Source organism: Octodon degus, unplaced genomic scaffold (genome assembly GCF_000260255.1).
Source record: "Octodon degus isolate 3935 unplaced genomic scaffold, OctDeg1.0 scaffold00011, whole genome shotgun sequence".
NCBI classification, from domain to species: Eukaryota; Metazoa; Chordata; class Mammalia; order Rodentia; family Octodontidae; genus Octodon; species Octodon degus.
In genome coordinates this window covers 16,068,119-16,086,715 of record NW_004524587.1, presented here as the reverse complement: position 1 = coordinate 16,086,715, position 18,597 = coordinate 16,068,119, and the positions used below count along the sequence as shown (strand labels likewise).

General features: G+C 41.9%; 1 protein-coding gene across 4 annotated transcripts in view; it reads left to right on the top strand.

Annotated features, from left to right (window-relative positions):
• LOC101585909 (chemokine-like factor) overlaps window positions 1-6,058 on the top strand; it is a 19,183-nt gene extending 13,125 nt beyond the window's left edge. For all 4 annotated transcript variants that reach the window (XM_023709379.1, XM_023709380.1, XM_004625915.2 and 1 more), the window contains one exon: window positions 5,879-6,058. In XM_023709379.1, coding sequence (XP_023565147.1) covers window positions 5,879-6,004 — 126 coding nt within the window. In that variant the 3' untranslated portion in view covers window positions 6,005-6,058. The remainder of the gene's footprint in view (window positions 1-5,878) is intronic.
• Window positions 6,059-18,597: the final 12,539 nt, after the last annotated feature.

Here is an 18,597-nt window from a genome sequence, read left to right as displayed (position 1 = left end):
CGCGGTCTATGTGCTTTGCTTAGCTTAGCTTGTTCTAAGTAGGTGCTTTAGACCACTGAGCCATCTCACCAGCCCCAGCTTGCTCTTCTTTTTCCAGAAGTTTGAAGTTCCCCATTAAGTTGTTTATTTGCACTTGCTCTGTTTTCCTGACATGGGTATTCACTGCTATAAATTTCTCTTAGGCCTGCTTTCATTGTGTATAAGTTCTGGTATGTTGTATTGTCATTATCATTTGTTACTTTGTTTGTTGTTGTTGTTTTTGTTTTGTTCTGTTGGTGCTGGGCATTGAACTGAGGACCTTGCTCATGCCAGACAAAAACTCTACCACTGAGCTCCAGCCCCAGCCTTGTCATTATTATTTAATTGTAGAAAGATCTAAATGTATTTCTTGAACACAGCATAATTTCTTCTCTCATTTCATCTGTGGCCCATTTGTTGCTCAGGAGGGTGCTATTTAATTTCCATGTGTTTATAAAGTTCTTGTGGTTTCTTTACCATTGATTTCCAATTTCATTGTACTATGGTCTGATAATATGCATGGAATAATTTTAATTCCTTTGCATTTACTTAAGCATGTTCTGTGAGCTAGTATGTGGCCTATTTTAGAGAACATTCTGTGTGCAGCTGAGAATAATGTGTATTCTGATGTTGTAGAGTGGAACACAAGTCCATTTGTTTAAAATTTTGGTTCATAGGGGACAGGGAGATGGCTCAGTAGAATAAACACTTCCCTGATAAGCACAAGGGCCTGAGTTCATTCCCTGCTTCTGCCAAAATAAATAAATAAAATAAAATTTTGGTTCAGTTGTGTTTTTCCTTGTTGATATTTTGTCTAGTTGATATTTTTGTGACAGTGGGGTAGTAAGATCTCCCAAAACAATTGTATTAGTGCTTATCTGATTTTTCATACCCATTAATATTTATTTTATATAGTTGGGTGCACTCTCATTTGTTGTATATAGATTTCTGATTGTTATCTCTTCCTCTTGGATTGGTCCCTTTACAAGGATGTAGTGAGACCTTCTTTGCCTTTCTTAATCAGTCTTGACTTGAAATCCGCTTTGTCTGCAAATGTAATAGCTACCCCTGCTTTTTTGGGGGGGTCCCTTACACATGTAGTACTTTTTTAGTCTTTGACTTTCAGTCTATGAATTTCTTTTTGAGTTAAATGTATTTCTTGAACACAGCATATTTGAAATGTATTTCTTGATATTGCTTCTTGATCCATTCTGCCAATTTTTTTATTGGTGAATTGAGACCATTAACACTGATTATTATAATAATGTTTTGACTTATCCTTGTCATGTTTTTGTTGTTGTTGACTCTACTACCATCACCTTTTCCCCCTCCTTCTGTTTCTTTGCCTTGCCTGGTGGATTCCTTTGGTTGGAGTTCATGGAGTTTTAGTCCTTGTTTTCTTTTTCTAGAATGCTCTTCAAAACATCTTAATTTGCTGATTTGATGGTGATAAATTTCCTCAGATGTTCTTTGTCATGAAAGTACCTTTATTTTTCCGTCAATTTTGAAAGATAGTTTTGTAGGGTTGAAGGTTTTTTCCTTTAGAACTTTAAATATTTTATCCAAGATTTCCTTGACTTGAGGGTTTATGCTGGGAAGTCAGCTGTGATTCTGAAGGGCTTTCCTTTATAGGTGACTCTTTTTTCCCTAACAGCTTTCAAGACTGTATTCTTGTGTTGAATTTTTGGAATCTGGATTATGATATGCCTGGTTCTAGATTTTTTATTGTGGCTAATTGGAGTTCTGTATGCCTCACTTCCCTGTGTGTTGAATTCTTTTTCCCTACCAAGGAGGTTTTCTGCCATGACACCTGTGAATCATATTTTTATATCACTTGTGCTATCGCCTGCTTTTTCATCAACTCCAGTCAATCTTAAGTTATTCTTTGCCTCATCTATCAGCTGCTGGATTGATTTTTCATGGTCCCTTGCTATTTTTAAGAAATCTTTCTTTTCATGATCAGTAGCTACAAGTCTGTCTTCTATATCTGAAATCCAGTCCTCATATTGGCGTAATCTGCTGCAAATACTTTCAATGGAATTTTTATTCTCCTGGATATCTGTTTGAATCTGCCTTAGGGATTCCATTTCTTTACTATGTTGAGCATTCACAGATTTCATGATTTTCTTAAGTTCCTCTGTTTTTTTTTTTTTTTTTTTTTTGGTGTGTGTGTATGTGTGTGTGTGTGTTACCTGCTCTAGAGTCACTGAAGCATGGTTTTCATTGTAGATGCCATCTCTGTAGTTATCTGAGAAATTATTTTCTATTTTGATTTTTTTCTAGAGCCTTATTCAATTGCTCTGTTGTTACCACTTCAGAGAGGCCAGGGGGTTGCTTTCAGATTGTTCCACCTCATTGCTCCCTGGTTTTGCCTTTGGTGACCTGGAACTCTGGGGTTGCATCTTATTTAAGTGTCTTCTTATTTTCTTTCCTTTTTTTTAGTTTAATTCCTGGGGTGATACTTATAAATTGCCTATGGTGGGTTGCTTTATTGCTAGTATTTAGAATCCTTAGGAAATTACTACTTCTCCAAGGTATCTTGCAGGTTGTAGTGGATTTCTAACTGGTGGCCAACTTACTACACCCAGCTGAATTAAACTAGTGTGGTACTGGATGTGGGAGGCCCACCTGAGGATTGTTACCAGCAGCATGAAAGGCAAAACAGGAGAAGCTGCCAGAATACTGTTAGGGATTCTGTTTGGAGAAGCTGTTGGAAGCTGCTGGTTCTCTTGGGCTGTTCTGCTAGAAGACCTTGTCATGGTGGCTTTCCCAGTGAACTTTGGAGGAGCTTTGGTTCTCATCTTGAGCATCTCTTCCTGGCTCTGGATGGGAAGATGGTGCACTGCTCAGTCTCATGGAGAAACTTGTTGCATTGGCTTTCCTGATGAGAACTCAGCTTTCCTCATCACTTCAGGAGCTCAGGACCTCACTGTTGCTGAGGATGGCTGTGGTACTTTCGGGGGAGCTCTGGTGCTTACCTTGAGCATTTGGGCCTTTCCAACAGAGATCTATGAAGTAGGCCTGCATGAGACTTTGTTGTGGGATATAGGCCTCCAGTTGGACTTGTGAAAGGCATCGTTATGAGCTCTAGGCCCTCTGCTGGATTCTTTAGTGTTAGTATGTGGACCAATTTCCTGCACTTCTAGTGTATGATTCTTGGGTGATTCCTTATAAAATAATGTTATAAAATGTGTCCTGTATTATATTGTTCCCGTTGCAAAACCCCCAAACCAAGACACAGGTATAACTGGTTTTTAAGTTTTGAGTCTATTGCATGATCCTACCTCTTCAATTTGTTGGGGCTAAGAAGTTGCTACCTGTTTGGGCCAGGCGCTGGTCTTTGCCACTGTGCTTCAGTATTTTCTGTGACTCTTAAGTCAGTTTCAGTCTTGTGATACCAGGAAGAATAGCTATTTAGAACAATTATGTCGCCTTTGGCAGAAGTGGTATCATCAGCAATAAGAGAAGCATCAACCACAGTCTGAAAATGACAAACAGGTAATTGGTAATTTTCCACCTTTAACTATGAACTAGATTTCTGTTTATATAACAAAATCTAAAACAGATCAAAAAATTATATTCAGTATATAAGTCCTTAATATGTCAATTTTACTCTCAGAAGTTAAAATTTAAAAGGGGTTGGGAAAAAATAGATAGAAGAAGAAGAATTAAAAGTAAGCCTGGAGGACAAAGGAGAATCACATTAACTTTGGGAAATTGGTGCAGAAGATTGGAGGAAAAAAGAAAAGGAAGAGATAAAAAAGAACAGATAAGGTGGGCAGATAGCTCGGTGGTCTAAGTGCCTGCCTGACAAGTGCAAGGACCTGAGTTCAGTCCCTGGAGAGGAAAAAAGTTTTGTCCTACTTCCAGTTTTGTCTCTGCTGTCACTGGTAGACAACATGTGGAAGACAGAGTCCTGATCTATGTTAATTTGTCCCAGCAAGCCAACAGTAGCTTTTTGGTGAGGTAGTGAATAATCTCAGCGAGCCTGCCCCTTCCGGCTGAAACCAAACTCAGTCATCCTGTAGCCAGCAGCATAGCTTCCCTGGGGCTGAGTCCAACTGGGAGCTGCTAGATGAAGCTAGCAGTCACTGAGTTCTGAGCTCAGCTGGCCCCTCTCTGAGATGGCCAGTCACACTCTTGTGTGGGATGACTGAGCCCCCAACACTTACCCCAGATAGTGTAGTCCTTCATATCCGTGCTCCCCTCCACTGCTGTGTCTCTCAGTGGAGGCCTCCCGCGTCACCAGCAGTTACCCTGCATCCTCAGGATTGAGCAGCTTCTTTTGCAGTGAATTCCATCTCAGGGAGAAAGTACCACCAGCTACCTCCTTCCTCCTCAGTGAAGTTTCTTTCTTTGCTCTCTCTGTGGCTTTCAGTGCACCCCTCAGATCTTTCCTGGGCCCAGGGGCCCCACCTTCCCCCTTCTTGTCTTCCTCACTTTGCTGTATTCTAGCGTCTGGATGACAACTTGAGAGGGACTTTTGTCTACTGCTTACCACTTCACCATCTTGGTACCTGGCCCACTTATTTCCCCTTTAATTCATACTTACTCCTTAAATACTGACAACCTAGAGCCGTGCTTTCCAATGCAATAGCCCCTAGCCACATGAGGATTGAGCACTGGCAGTGTGGCCAGTCTAAATTGAGGTAAGTTGTAAGTATAAAATATCCATTAAACTCCAAAGATTTACTACCCCTCCCAAAGTATAGACTATTTCATTAATAACTTTATCAATTACATGTTAAATAATAGTTTGGATACATTGTACTACATAAAATGTATTATTAAATTCAGTTTCATTTGTTGTTTTGTTTTGCAATACTGAGGATTAAACCCAGAGCCTTCATGCTCAGCTCCAGCCCCAGCCCTTCTTTTTTGAGACAGGATCTCATTAAAAGGTGGAGTTAGCCAGACACATAGCTGGAACTTGCCTGCCTCAGCCGTTCAGAGTTCTGGGATTATAGATGTGGACCTCTATGTCCAGTGTATTTTATAGGAGAAAGATTTCAGGGGAGAAACTGTCAGTGAGCAGAAATGCCAGTCATAAAAGGATCAGTAGAAGGCAGGCAGTGCTCTGACTTGGGGAGGCAGTGGCTTGAAACCAGGAGACAAGGCAGCCAGACTGGATGAGGCTGTGCACATGGCTAGGAAGGGCTGGCTTCTCCCTTCCCCAGCCCAGGCACAAGCTGCAATAGCCATCACGCCAGCTCAGTTCCCCTGTGTTCTACTTTGTTCCCTTTACCTCAGTTTTCTTTCTAAGGCCTATTTAGGATTCCATGCATTCAGTGTAGCCGCCCTGGAGAGTTCACTTTGGACCATCTTTTTTTTTTTTTTTTTTTTTTTTTTTTGAGACAGAGCCAGGGTCTCACTATGTAGTACACGCTGGCCTCAAACTTAGGCAATCCTCCTGCCTCAGACTCCCAAGTGCTAGGACTAAACATCAGTGTGCCACCAGTCTGGCCTACTTTGAGTTATCTTTTGGCTCCCCAAAGATTTTAACCTTGAGCTAGTATTAGCTTTGACCCTTTTCCCTATAAAGTTTTGCATTAGGAAATTCAACAGTTGATCATTGCAGATAGAAATAACTAAATATAGTCTGTGGGACTTAAAAGAATATGTACAGAAGCAAATGAAAAATTAAAGACAGAGCCTGTGCTACTTCTGTGTTATTTCTTTTTCCTGTCAGCAGGTGTTGGGAATCCTGGCCCTGAAGAGGATAGGATGATCTCTAAAGTCTCTTCCCATTTTAGTATTGAGTGGCAGTGCAGGGAGCAATCTTAGTACCTAGCAGGAGAGGGATCCCGTGGACAGATCACTTCAAAAAATATGATGCCAATGACAGTGTGCTTTTCCCCAGGTGATTGGATTTGTGGCAGCACTGTGCTGTATTGCTGATGGCGTCCTAATTTACCGGAAGCTTCTGTTTAATCCGAGCGGTCCTTACCAGAGAAAAACCGTTCAAGACAAAAAGGAAGTTTTGTAATTTTATATTTCTTGTTATTTAGAACTAAGTATTAAATGTATTTCTTTATTCTTTTGTATGTTTTCCACAATTCTCATTTTATTCTCAATGTAGGAGGTGGAAGAAGAAATGACTGAATGCCCTTACTGTGGGATGTGTGCTTTCCTACGTGGTCTCCAGAACCCCTATGCCCTGGTTGGCTGGATGGACGGATGGCGGCCACCAAGAGTGGGTTGGGAGGTATTCTGAGTTCCCAAGCGAGGTAGAGGCCAAATCTCCCCGTGCCCCACGTGGCACCAAAGGTGGCATAGGGCTCAGCTGGCCCACAGAGCAGACAGCAGAGCTCAGCGGCCAGCAGTTGGGGGACAGGGGGGCCTGATGCCACCTGGAGAGCACTGTTGCTGCCACAGTAGGGGCTGGCATAGCAGTGCTAGCCAGACACGGCTAAGCCTAGCAGTCTACCATGAATCCTAAAAGTGCCAAACAGGAGTAGCCAAGGGCACCTTCAGGGATCCCAGACCACCAGAGGAACCCCTGCAGGTTTAGGGTCCTGCACACCACGTGGGCTCTGGTCCTGTGGTGCATTCAGGGCTCCCTGCCTTCTGTACATTCAGTGTATCCCCAACATAGTGCTCTGCATTGTCAAGGACACCCAAGGGACATCCACAACAGGCATGGTATGTACCCCAGTTGTCCAGGAAACAGATGAAAACAATCATCAAAAACTGTGCAGCACTACCAAGAGTGGTGGCACATGCCTGTGATCCCAGCACTCGGGTGGCTGAGGCAAGAGGGTCACCATGAGTTAGAGGCTAGCCTGGGCTACGTAAATGAGTTCAAGACCAGTCTGGACTACATAGTGAGACGCTATCTCAAAAATAAAAATGAAAAACACTCTGTGGGCCGGGCCTAGGTCCCATTCAAGTTCAGAGATCACCTCAAATTTTCTTCTCACCCACTGGGATGTTGAAGATCCTGGGGATGGTGAGCTCAGAGTATATGCCTTGGCTGGGTGGGTACAGGGTGGTGCAGCCTTGGGTAGATCCCTGGGAATGCCAGCTTCAGAAAACTTCCATACTTTCTTTCACCATCTACTTTTGCTTTGGTGACAGCAAAAGGAAGCAAACAAGGGACAATACAAGCCTTTCTCTGTCCCTCATTTTGCTTTCAGGGTTAGTGCAGTACCAAAGCAACCAGTGGACTGATTTAGTAATCACACACCCTAATCCTGACACCCTTAATCCCAGCATTCCATCGAGAAGCAATCACACATGCTAGATCCAGCCATCTATGAAAAAGGCTTTGGAGGGTGGGTGTCTGTTACTTTACTCTTGTTTCTGGGACAAATACCCAGCACCTGGGATTAAGGAAGGAAAGGTTTATTTAGCTCACAGTTAGTGGGGGCTTCAGACCATACTTGGCTGGCTCTAAGGCATACTGGTACATGGCAGAGGGCAGCAGGTCATGGCAGTGTAAAACAGCAAGAGCCAAAAGGGAGGAGCACAGGCAGAGGTCAGCCCTCTCTCCTTTACTTAAATTGCACTCAAGCTATCTGCCTCAAGCTGGGTGTAGCACTCTCACCCGTAATCCCAGCATCGGATCATGAATTAATCACAAAGTCCAGAAACCCACCCCAGTGGCGAAATGAGGCTTTGGGGGGGCACCTAGATATAAACCGTAACAGGGGCATCTAAACACATGACATAACACACTTCTGAACTATTTTTACAAAGATGTGTAACACTGATGTCCAACCCGATTGAGTTCAGAAAAAAGAAAAAATACTAATATATGAACTCAATAGCATGGTACTTGTTTAGTATGCTTAAGGCCCAAGGTTGGATTCCCAGCATGGGGAGAAAATTGATATGCTAACAAGATACTCATCAGATTTGATTTTTGGGTTTTGTTTGTTGTTGGTACTGGGGATTAAACCCAGGGCCTTCACACTGAACTATATCCCCGGTCCCATTTTTTGTTTCTTATTTGAGGCAAGTCTCAGTAAGTTGATAAACTGCCCAGGCTGGGCTCAAACAGCAGTTTCCTGCTTCAGCCCCCAGATTACTGGTATGCACTTCCACATCTGACAATATTTCCATGAGGAAAAAATATGAAGATGATTCAGTGTGGGACCGGGGAGATGGCTCAGTGGAATAAGCACTTCCCTGGCAAGCACAAGGCCCTGAGTTCAATCCCTGGTTCCGAAAAAAAAAAAAAAAAAAAGATGATTCAGTGTTAGGACCCTATTAAAAGAATTCACCATACTGTAACTAAAAAGAAAAACAGTGAGATATCAAATAGGTTTTAGAACTTGTGACAGAATTCAGTATTTGCTTCTGGTTGCCAAAAAAAGGTGGAAGGAGACCAGGAAAATAGGGATACATAGATTTTTTTTTTTAATTTTATTTATTTGTGTGTGTGTGTGTGTGTGTGTGTGTGTGGCCAGCTCAGCCCACCAGGGGGCGGGGCTGGCTGGCATGTGGTGCTGGGGGATTGAACCGCGGTCCCTGTGCTTTGCTAAGCTTGTTCTAAGTAGGTGCTTTAGACCACTGAGCCATCTCACCAGCCCCATAGATATTTTATTGACTATAAAAAATATAAACATTTCGAATTAAAAGCATTTTTAATTTAAAAAAAATCACAAATATTCTCATTAAAATGACAGAAAAAGGACACCCATTTGCAGCACTGTTACTCAGTTTTTTTCCTGGAATCACTATTTATCACTATAAAAACATTTGAGAAAAAGAGGCAGAATGCATCATCTGTTCCAGATGATATGATTGACTTTAAATCTATACTCTAAATCAACTAGGAAACAATTTTAAAACAAGATAATTTAGTTACTAAAAGCTTCCCTATGGAAAACCACTTAAAAGTACATGTAAGAAAATGTTTCTTTTCACAGCAGTGAAAATGATAAAATATGCAAGCACAAGTGAAATAAATATAAAGCACCTGTATGAAGAAAACTACAATGCCACTGAGAGGAAAACTGAATTCTGTTATCTTTCCAAAGTATAAGCTAAATGAAATCCCACCTAGAAGGCTTAGTTAGGGGAACTTGACCAAGACAAATACGGGAGACATAAGTAGTCTGAGAATGAGAAATGAGAGACCACCAGGCCAAACAGTATGACAAAATAAAGTGAACTTTCCACCATTTTTAAACAAGTAGGGAAGTAATTGGCAACTCAGTGAAAAAGAACGTCAAAGGAGGTCCACATACATCTGAGAATTTCATATATGATGTGGATTGGCTTTCAGACCCGTGGGGAAAACACTGGCATTTTCCAATAAATGATGTTGAGATCATCTTCAATTGTTTGAAAGGAAGAAAACTGAGGATCTACTTAACTCCAAACTAATACATATTTTCTATTATATATTCAGACGTCTTTCTAGAAATATAAATTGTCAACTCTGGTTACTCTTAAGGAAAGAGACAAGGATTGGGGTAAGGGAGGAGAGAAAGTGGTTGTTTTACCTTTCCAATTACGTGCATTTTCATTTTATGTATTATTTCGTGTCTTAAAAATATAAGAAATTCTAAAAAGACACATGGAAAGCAATACCGGCAACTGAACTATCATATTTACATTCTGACAATTTGTGCTTTTTAAAAAATTGCCACTAGCATTCAAACAAATCCTGTTTCTTTTGTTTCAGGATCTTATCACAGCAGCAGCAGTAGTTTGTTTCATAACTGTCCCCAGCCCATAAATTATTTATAGCAAACACAATTCAGGATGTCTGCATTATCTTTTTTAAAAAACTTCAGATATATATCCTAAGCCTTCAGCACTTGCTGGCCTGTCTACTTTGACCTTTACTTGTAAGTGTTTGTTTTCATAATTTGAATGTAAGATTTGTTCTCAGATCAAGAGTACGGATTCTCCTCAACAAACAACAACACATCTATCTCTCTAGACCAAGGCATGGCTGAGCTATGAGAGTTAGGGTGTTGTATTAGTTCCCAGGGAGGAACTACCCCAGTTCCCTGAGAGGCTTCTTGGATGGAAGGCAACACACATGCCATCCTTCAGCCCCGAGTATAAAGCCCTTCTCCTTACGGCATTGAACACGCGCAGCTTTTCAGCTTTTCCTAATGGAAATTTTAATTAGCATATTCAGGTAAAGATACTTCTTATCCATGGCTTATAAAACAGTGTACCTGCTTCTACATCTCAAACAGCATTCAAACACCACCCACCAAAGCAAAAGCAGGAGAGTCATCCTTTTTGTGTGTGCCAAGGGTCCATGCCCTGAAATGGCATGGAGTATCCAGAAAAGAACATTGCACATCCTCTTTCAATAGATTTTTCCATACTCGCATTCTTTAGCACCTGAAAAGTTCCTGAGGTTAATCATTCAGGTCTGAAACTAGAGAGGCAGTGCAGTTTTGTTCAGAAGCAGACTGGGGCCCAATTCCTAGCCTTGCCACCTTACTAGCTATGAGATCTCTGGCTTCCATTTCCCAATGCTGTGCCAGCCCTGCCCCTAGGGCCCAGTGAGACAGTGACTGAGACTAGGTGTGGTGGTGCTCCTGTAATCCCAGCACTTGGGAGGCTGAAAACGGGATAACTACAAGTCCAATCTGTGTAGTAAGACACTGTAGACCCTGTACTAAATACATTTTTTTAAAAAATGTAGAGAGGGAAAAGTAGAATGACAGTAACTACCCCACAGTTACCTACTGTATCATTTAAAAGCGTATGGAACCAGCACAGTAATTGGCACACAGTCAACTTTCAATATGAGGTGTCTGAAGAGAAAGCCTACCATACCTCATAAGGTAGTAGGGGCTTCTGCCACTCTTGCTCTGTGAGCAATCCTCATGGAGAGATTAGGTCTCTTTCACGTCTCACTTCCATGTAGTACAGATGTTTAACCCTAAAGTACAACCAGTTGCTATTGAGCTAAAGCTCAAATATTTTCCTGAAAAGTTTGAGGGATGTTTTTGAAAAAGCAGCTGAGCTCTCTCTGTCCCACAGAGGGCCAAGCAACAGGAAGCGAAGAAAAATATGAGCAACTTTAATTGGACTTAGGGAAGATCCTCTTGGTTATGGAGAGCTAGAGCCACAAAGAGATGTCTAAGGGGAAAATAAAATCTCTTTCCATGGAAATTTTCAAGAAGGGGAAGCAAATTAACTTTTCTGAGCACATAACATGTGCCAGATCCTTTCTCATAACTTGCCTTGTTTGATCCTCACAGCAACCCAGTGACAGTGTAGTGCTCCCCACCCCCACTTAGATGAGAAAATTAGATTGAAGTGGTTAAATTGTCCATGATCACTTGCGGATTCTATCAAACTCAGATATGAGGCTAGGTCTGTCTGATTGAAGTTCCAACTATTCAGATGTTACACTCTATTAGATTGTGATGGTATCCATTATGGTTTGTGTATAGGTGTCCCCCCAAAGCCTCATGCAGTCATGGGGTGGCTTCTGGAGTGTGGTTGATTATTGTGGATGTGGATGCTACACCTGCCCTGGGGCAGGTAATTTGCATTACAATATAAGGTGGGAAGAGAAGCTAGTGGCTTGAGCTGCTGCTCCCTCTCCATTGCACTCTAGCTCTTTGCCCCACCATGGAAGGTTGTTGGCCAGGGAGATGGCTCAGTAGAATAAGCACTTAAGGATCTGGGTTCAATCCCCGGTTCTGCAAAAAAGAAAAAAAGAAAGGTTCTCTGCCTTGTAGCCAGCTGAAATAGACTGGAACCTTCAGTAACTGTGAGCTAAATAAACCTTTCCTTCATTCTGGGTGTCAGGTATTTATCCCAGCAATGAGAGAAGAGTAACTATGACAGTGTCTTAGGTACTTTTCTCTCGTTGAGACAAAATACCTGACAACTAAAGTTAAAGGGGGAAAGGCTAATTTAGCTCACAGTTTGTAGAGGTTTCAGTCAGTAGTTGGCTGGTTCCAAGGTAAGGTGGCTTGGGGCAGGGGAGATGGCTCAGTAGAATAAGCGTTTCCCTGGCAAGTGCAAGGGCCTGAGTTCAATCCCCAGTCCTGCCAGAAAGAAAGAAAGAAAGAAAGAAAGAAAGAAAGAAAGAAAGAAAGAAAGAAAGAAAGAAAGAGAAAGAAAGAAAAAGGAAAAAAAGAAAGAAATCTCTTTCTTATAGAATATAATACAACAAACAGGGAAACACAAGGTAAGGTGGCTTGGCAGAGAGGCATCGCAGAGGAGAAACGGCTTGTGGCAGGCAGGGGGCAGCAAAAGCAAGCAAATGACAAACCTGTCTCTCCTATCTTATCCAGATTTCCTGCCCTAGGGTGGGTAACACTAACACCCTTAATCCTAGCCCCCTTAATCCTAGCCTTGCACCTGAATCAATCCCATTGTCATGCACCCTAGATCCAGCCACCTCTGAAAAGCCCCACCTAGGACTGCATGAGGCATTAGGGGGACATCTAGACACAAGCCATAACAGATGATAGCTACATCTAGCCCAAGCCCTCCTTAGACAAGGAACTCAATGAGAACTACATTTTATATCCTCCTCAGATTCCCTTAATTTCTTCCCTATATCTTCATTTGCTCATGGTTTTCTTAAAATGTGGAGCCAAAAGTGAACAGATATCCTGGTAGGTGTGACAGACGCATTGGGGACAAGTGACTAATGGCCCCACAGCACCACCAGCTGTTGTCAGAAGATCTGAGGCCTTTGCGAAATGAACGAATGCAGCCTGGGTGAACTGCCATGAAAGCTGTATAGCTGATTGAAGCCAGCCTGGCCGGTATACCAAGACCCTGTCTCAAAAACAGAACTGAAGAAGGTCATGAGACACCATGTTTTGCCATACAGCCCAGAGGAAATGTGTAAAAAGTGTCCCAGACAAACAGTAGAGCTAGAACCTCCTGGGTATGAACAGTGAGCATTCTGTCAGAGGGCCTCCTCAGCAGTGGTCAAAGGAAGTGCAAGACAGTGCTAATAGTTACAGGCCTTTGATCAACTCCCGGAAACTCAGATCCCCTTGCCCTGTATATCTTATGTGACAGCATCCTCTTTCCTTTGAGGATGGTTCTGAGAGCCCAGACTGTGATTCAAAGGCCCTGCCTTTTTCTTGCCACTGTCCTTCAAGGTACGTATCAGGGCCTATGACAGTGCATGAACATGTCTGGTAGACTCCCAGGAGCTTCACGGTGAGGACAGTCTTACCACAAAGATTGTCCAGTTATTCTGAGGCTCAGCTATCTCGTAGTACACGTACCAAGCCACCACACAATAGGCCAGATGATGGGTGACCAAATAGACTTGCAAGTTTTTGAAAAAGACCTATCAAAATAGGACTCAAACTGCTCTCTTCCCTTTTCTAATCTTCCCTTTCAAATCCTGTGAGATGAGAGTCATGTACACATCCCATGTCTCAGGGAGCAGGTAGCAAGGGTGCTCATAGAGAGGCCTGGCCCAACAGGAAAGGTGTTGGTTTGGTGAAATTAAATGTGCCCAGGTGGGACTCAGACTTACAGACCTTCTGCCTCTACAGAGTGCTCGTGATTTCTGATCAGGCTTCACCATGTATTTGGCGAACTGTTAAGCATATATGAAACCAATAAAAGTTGCAGTTACGTGAATACCAGATAATGTTTATTGTTTGTAAATCTCTGTTTCAAATACCATATTTTGTGAAATAAATTGTAAACATTTAAATTTTCTAACATTCAGTGATTTTTAAAAATTAGCATTCAAGCCAGGCGTGGTACACATGCTTGGAATCCCAGCACTTGGCCAGCTGAGGCAGGAAGATCCCCATAAATCCAAGGCCAGCCTGGGCTATGTGGTAAGATCTTATCTCAAAACAAATACCCCCCCCAAAAAAAAACCCAATATTAAAGCATCTTCTTTCCAGTTATAATTTTACATAATTTTGTACATCTCAGAAAACCATTTGGGAGCCTCGTGGAAAAATAATAGTCAAGTAGAAAATCTATTTCTCATTTTAAAAGATACTATTTGAGTCAATAAGGTATTTAGAAGAAAGTAGTGAGTAAGAATGGCATTCACAGGAAAGCAGAAGTTTTATTTCGCATAGCCAGGCTCAATTGCAATTTTAGCTGAGCCACTGGGGAGAACATATTTCTGTCTTTTCAGATGAGTCAATAAGAGGGTCCGTGTCTAGGGCAAAAGGGAAGAAGATGACCAGGAACGCCTTGGCATGCAAGTCAGATTGCCAAGTGTCTAGCCACTTCCTAGCAGAGCAATCCCTGAGTTGCCCCCCACCCCGGGCTCCCTGCTGTAATTGGGGGATACTGAAAGTCTATTGTGAGAATCAAATCCCATACTAACATCAGTGTAGTACATGACACAAAGTAAGTGCTCAGTACATGCGGGCTATGGTGGAAAGGTACAGGGCAAACAGTCCCCAGGGACCGTCCCCTCATAGCAGGAGAGCCCTTCTGCATGGCCAGGGAGCACAGTATTATGTCCAGTGATCTAAAGAGGAGATAAAATTATGACAGTAAACAATTAGCTGGGGGTGCTGGTGAGATGGCTCGGTGGTCTAAAGCACCTACTTAGAACAAGCTAAGCTAAGCAAAGCACCTGGACCGCGGTTCATTCCCCTAGCAACACATGCCAGCCATCCCTGCCCCCTGGTGGGCTGAGCTGGCCACACACAATAAATAAATAAATAAATAATAAAATTAAAAAAAATTGCCCAACATTTCCACCTATCTGCACATTAAAAAAAAAAAAAATTATCTGGGCCTAGTCTGTGCTTGGCGGACAATGCCAAATAGATATGCGTGCATAGAGTGATTCTGTTACCCCAGACTTTTGCCCCTACCCCTACATTAGCACCATTATTTGCTTTTTAGCAAGGCTGGCCTCTGCTCACTCACAGGGGAGCCCCCACCCACTCATCTTTACTCTTTATTTCAGTGCACAAAGAAGCACATCGAGGTAGCAGTTAAAGAACCCAGTACTGAAATCCACAACAAGGAACACAAAAAACCTGGAGGTGTTAGAGGAGACCTAACTGTAGCCATGTCTCATAAAACACAAAAGTCAACAGGATAGTCATTCACTCCAGAAGATCAGACCAGCTGCTCAGATGAGTTCACACATTCTTGGGACATATGAACATAGCATAAATGTAGCCAAACTTCCCAAGCATTGGTTTTACTTACAGATTTAGGAGTGGAATTAAGTCAGTAAAATGCTAATCTAAAATTTTACCTGCCTCCAATTGTTTTTTCATCAAGATATTTATGCAATGCAGAATTTACATTAATCTAAAATATAAGACTACAAAAAATCGTCATTACTAAGGATCATGATTTGTTTGTTTTGGGGTTTTTTTGTTTTTTTTGGGTTTTTTTTGGCAGAACTGGGAATTGAACTCAGGCCCTTGCACTTTGCCAGGGAAGCACTTACTCTACTGAGCCATCTCCGCAGCCCCACCACTAGGTTTTTTATTTTTATTTTTATTATTTCTTGATGGTTTTTTAATTATTTTATAATTTTATTGATAAATAGCAATGAGACAGTTTCAAATCAAATTGGTAGGACAGTTTCAATAATTAACACATTGCATACATTCTTCCTAGTGGTTATTTGCTGTGCAAGATGTGGACATGATATCCTATTTACAAACACCATTAGAACCAGTCACTCTATTCATTAAGAGAATGTAACTATATAGCTATCCTAACTGCTTTGAATACACAGATACAAAATGAACATTCATCTGTATCCCCTTTTTTTGTTAAGTTCTGTTATTTGAATATTATAGGTGTGTAAACTCAGCAAAATATTCTAAAAGAGTCCAGTAGCCCATAATAGTATTGGGTCTTCCACTTGACTGGCAATGTCAGAAATTGTTGACCTGAGTCCCCTACAGCTCAACATAACCACTAGGTTTTTTAAAGCTCACTTTTATTCTTAGTTACTTTTCTCTTTGTTGACACAAAATACCCAAAACCCAAATTTAGAGGAGAAAAGGTTTATTGGCTCCCAGTTGGTAGAGGTTTCAGCCCACAGTTGGGTGGCTCCAAGGCAGGGTGGCATGGCAGAGGTACATTGCAAAGCAGTGAAAAACCAAAGCAGCAGTGACAAGTGGCAAGCAACAGATCTCTTTCAGTCTGTTATATCCTACCCAGGGCCCCACCCTTAGAGCAGGTGGCACTCATACCCAGGGTGGGGCAGCCTTAACCCTAAAATCACCCGAATCAGTCCCAGCATCACATCCTTGATCCCAGTATCAGGCTCTAGATCCACCTACCTCCTAAAAGACCTACCTAGGTGCAGAGATCTGTTGGTCTCAGTCAGATCCGTTCTACCTGGTGAGAAACAGCGGCAGGAATGAGAAAAAGATAAGACAAAAGCTGGGCTAGGTGGTAGCAGGTCTGCCTGGTAGGCAAGACGAACCCACCAGCACAATAAAACCTACATTTATTTATACCTTTGCAAAGTTAGTAACACATGACACAAGGTTGTCTAGTGACTAGTAGCTGACATTAACCAGTCAGGATGCTTATCTCAGGACTGAAGTAACTTGCTTTAGGCACAGAGGCCTAGTCCCGCCTATACACCTTTGACTGATTTTCCAGCTTCTGCAGTTCCCAATACCTAGGACCCTATGAGGCTTTGCAGGGATGTCTAGATATGAGCCATCGCACTTTCTTGTGACCTTCAAGGAAAGGTAGAGAAAATAACTGGCTTTTTAAAAATGGTGTTCTACATATAGAGAATTTTTTAAAATCAGGCCCCCAAAGTTCAAAGACCCATTCCAAAACCGGACATCTGAGATGAATGCACACTTCTCAGATGAAGAAATATAAATGGCAAATAAATATATAAAGCAATGTTCAACATCATTGGTCATTTGAGAAATGCAAATTAAAACAACACTGAGATTCCATCTCACCCCAGAAGGAATGACTGTCATCAAGAAGTCAACCAATTAAGGTGCCTGCTTAGGCAGACACAGGGGTTGGGAGTTTGATCCCCGGCCTGCCGTGCTAGCCCCACCTGCAGGGTGCACTGAGATGGAGATTGAGACTGAGTGTGGTGGCATGCTCCTGTAATCTCAGTGCTTGGGAGGCTGAAAACAGGAGGATCACTATGAGTCTGATCTACATAGTGAGACCCTGAAGACCCTGTACTAAAATAAAAAAAAAAAAGTCAACCAATAACAAATGCTGGAGAAGCTATGGGGAAAAAGGAACTCTTCTCCACTGTTAGTGGGAGTGTAGACTGGTACAACCACTGTGAAAATCAACGTGGAGGGCTGAGGAGATAGCTCAGTGGTCTAAGCACCTGTGTGGAAAGTGCAAGAATCTGGATTCGATCTCCAGTACCATATGCCCTGCTGGCCCGGGGCGCCAAGATGGCCACCAAAACCAGGCATGGTGGCACATACCTGTGAATCCCAGTGCTGGGGAGGCTGAGACAGGAAGATCAGTAGGAGTCCAAGCTGCATAGGTAGACCCTTACCGGGGGTAGGGGGAAGAGAAGAGAGAAGTCAATGGGGAGATTCCTCAAAAACCTAGGATTACAGGTCCATTCAATCCAGATATTCCCTTCCTAGGTATTTTTCCAGAAGAACTGAGAACAATACCACAATGATATATGTGCACCCATGTTTATAACAGCACAGTTTGCCAGGGCTAAATCTTGGAAACAACCTAAATGCCCAGCAACTGAGGAATGGATTAAAAAAAATGGTATTATTATACAATGGAATATTACTCAACTCTAAAAAAGATAAAGTTGAGGCTTTTATAGGTAATTGGATACAACTAGAGACCGTATTTATAAGTGAAGTAATTCAAACCTGGGTATGTAGACATCATATTGTTTCCCTAGTATAAGAACCTGGAAGAATAAATAAAACCTGAACACTACAATAGATACATAGATACTGTGAGAGAATCTGTTCAAAGGGAATAAACAACTGGGATGAGGAAAAGAAGGAAGGGGAAATATACATGTATATACACAAGATAGCTTGGATAACTGTATTACTGGTTTCTACTGGTCTATTGAAAGGGACACTTAAGGCTTAAACTTTTTTGACTTTTTTTGTTGTTACCAATTCTGCATGCTTATATCTGGTAATCTGAACAACTAATTTGAAGACAACAATATGCAGTATAATAACCATTGTTGAATTTCTATTATTTTGTTTAGTGAAATTATGTATAGTTTCTAATATTTTTTTCCTATTTTTTATTTTTTGTTTGTTTGGTACCAGGAATGGAACCCAGGGCCTAGCACTTGCCAGGCAAGCCTGTATGGCTATTTTCATTCTTTAAAAGAGAAAAACAAAAAAAGTCTAATACATAAAAATGGTGCTCTAATGAAATTAAACCCATTTCTGCAGACAAAGTCCTATTCAAGAGCCCCCCCAAAAAAAAAATCTCATAAATTAACATCTCTAGAAAGTGTCAGAAAGTGTTTAAAATGCACCCATCCTTAGGTGAGTAGTGGACCAATTTATTTTTTTTTAATTAATTAATTTATTTGTGTGTGTGTGTGGCCAGCTCAACCCACCAGGGGGCGGGGCTGGCTGGCATGTGGTGCTGGGGGATTGAACCGCAGTCCCTGTGCTTTGCTAAGCTTGTTGTAAGTAGGTGCTTTAGACCACTGAGCCATCTCACCAGCCC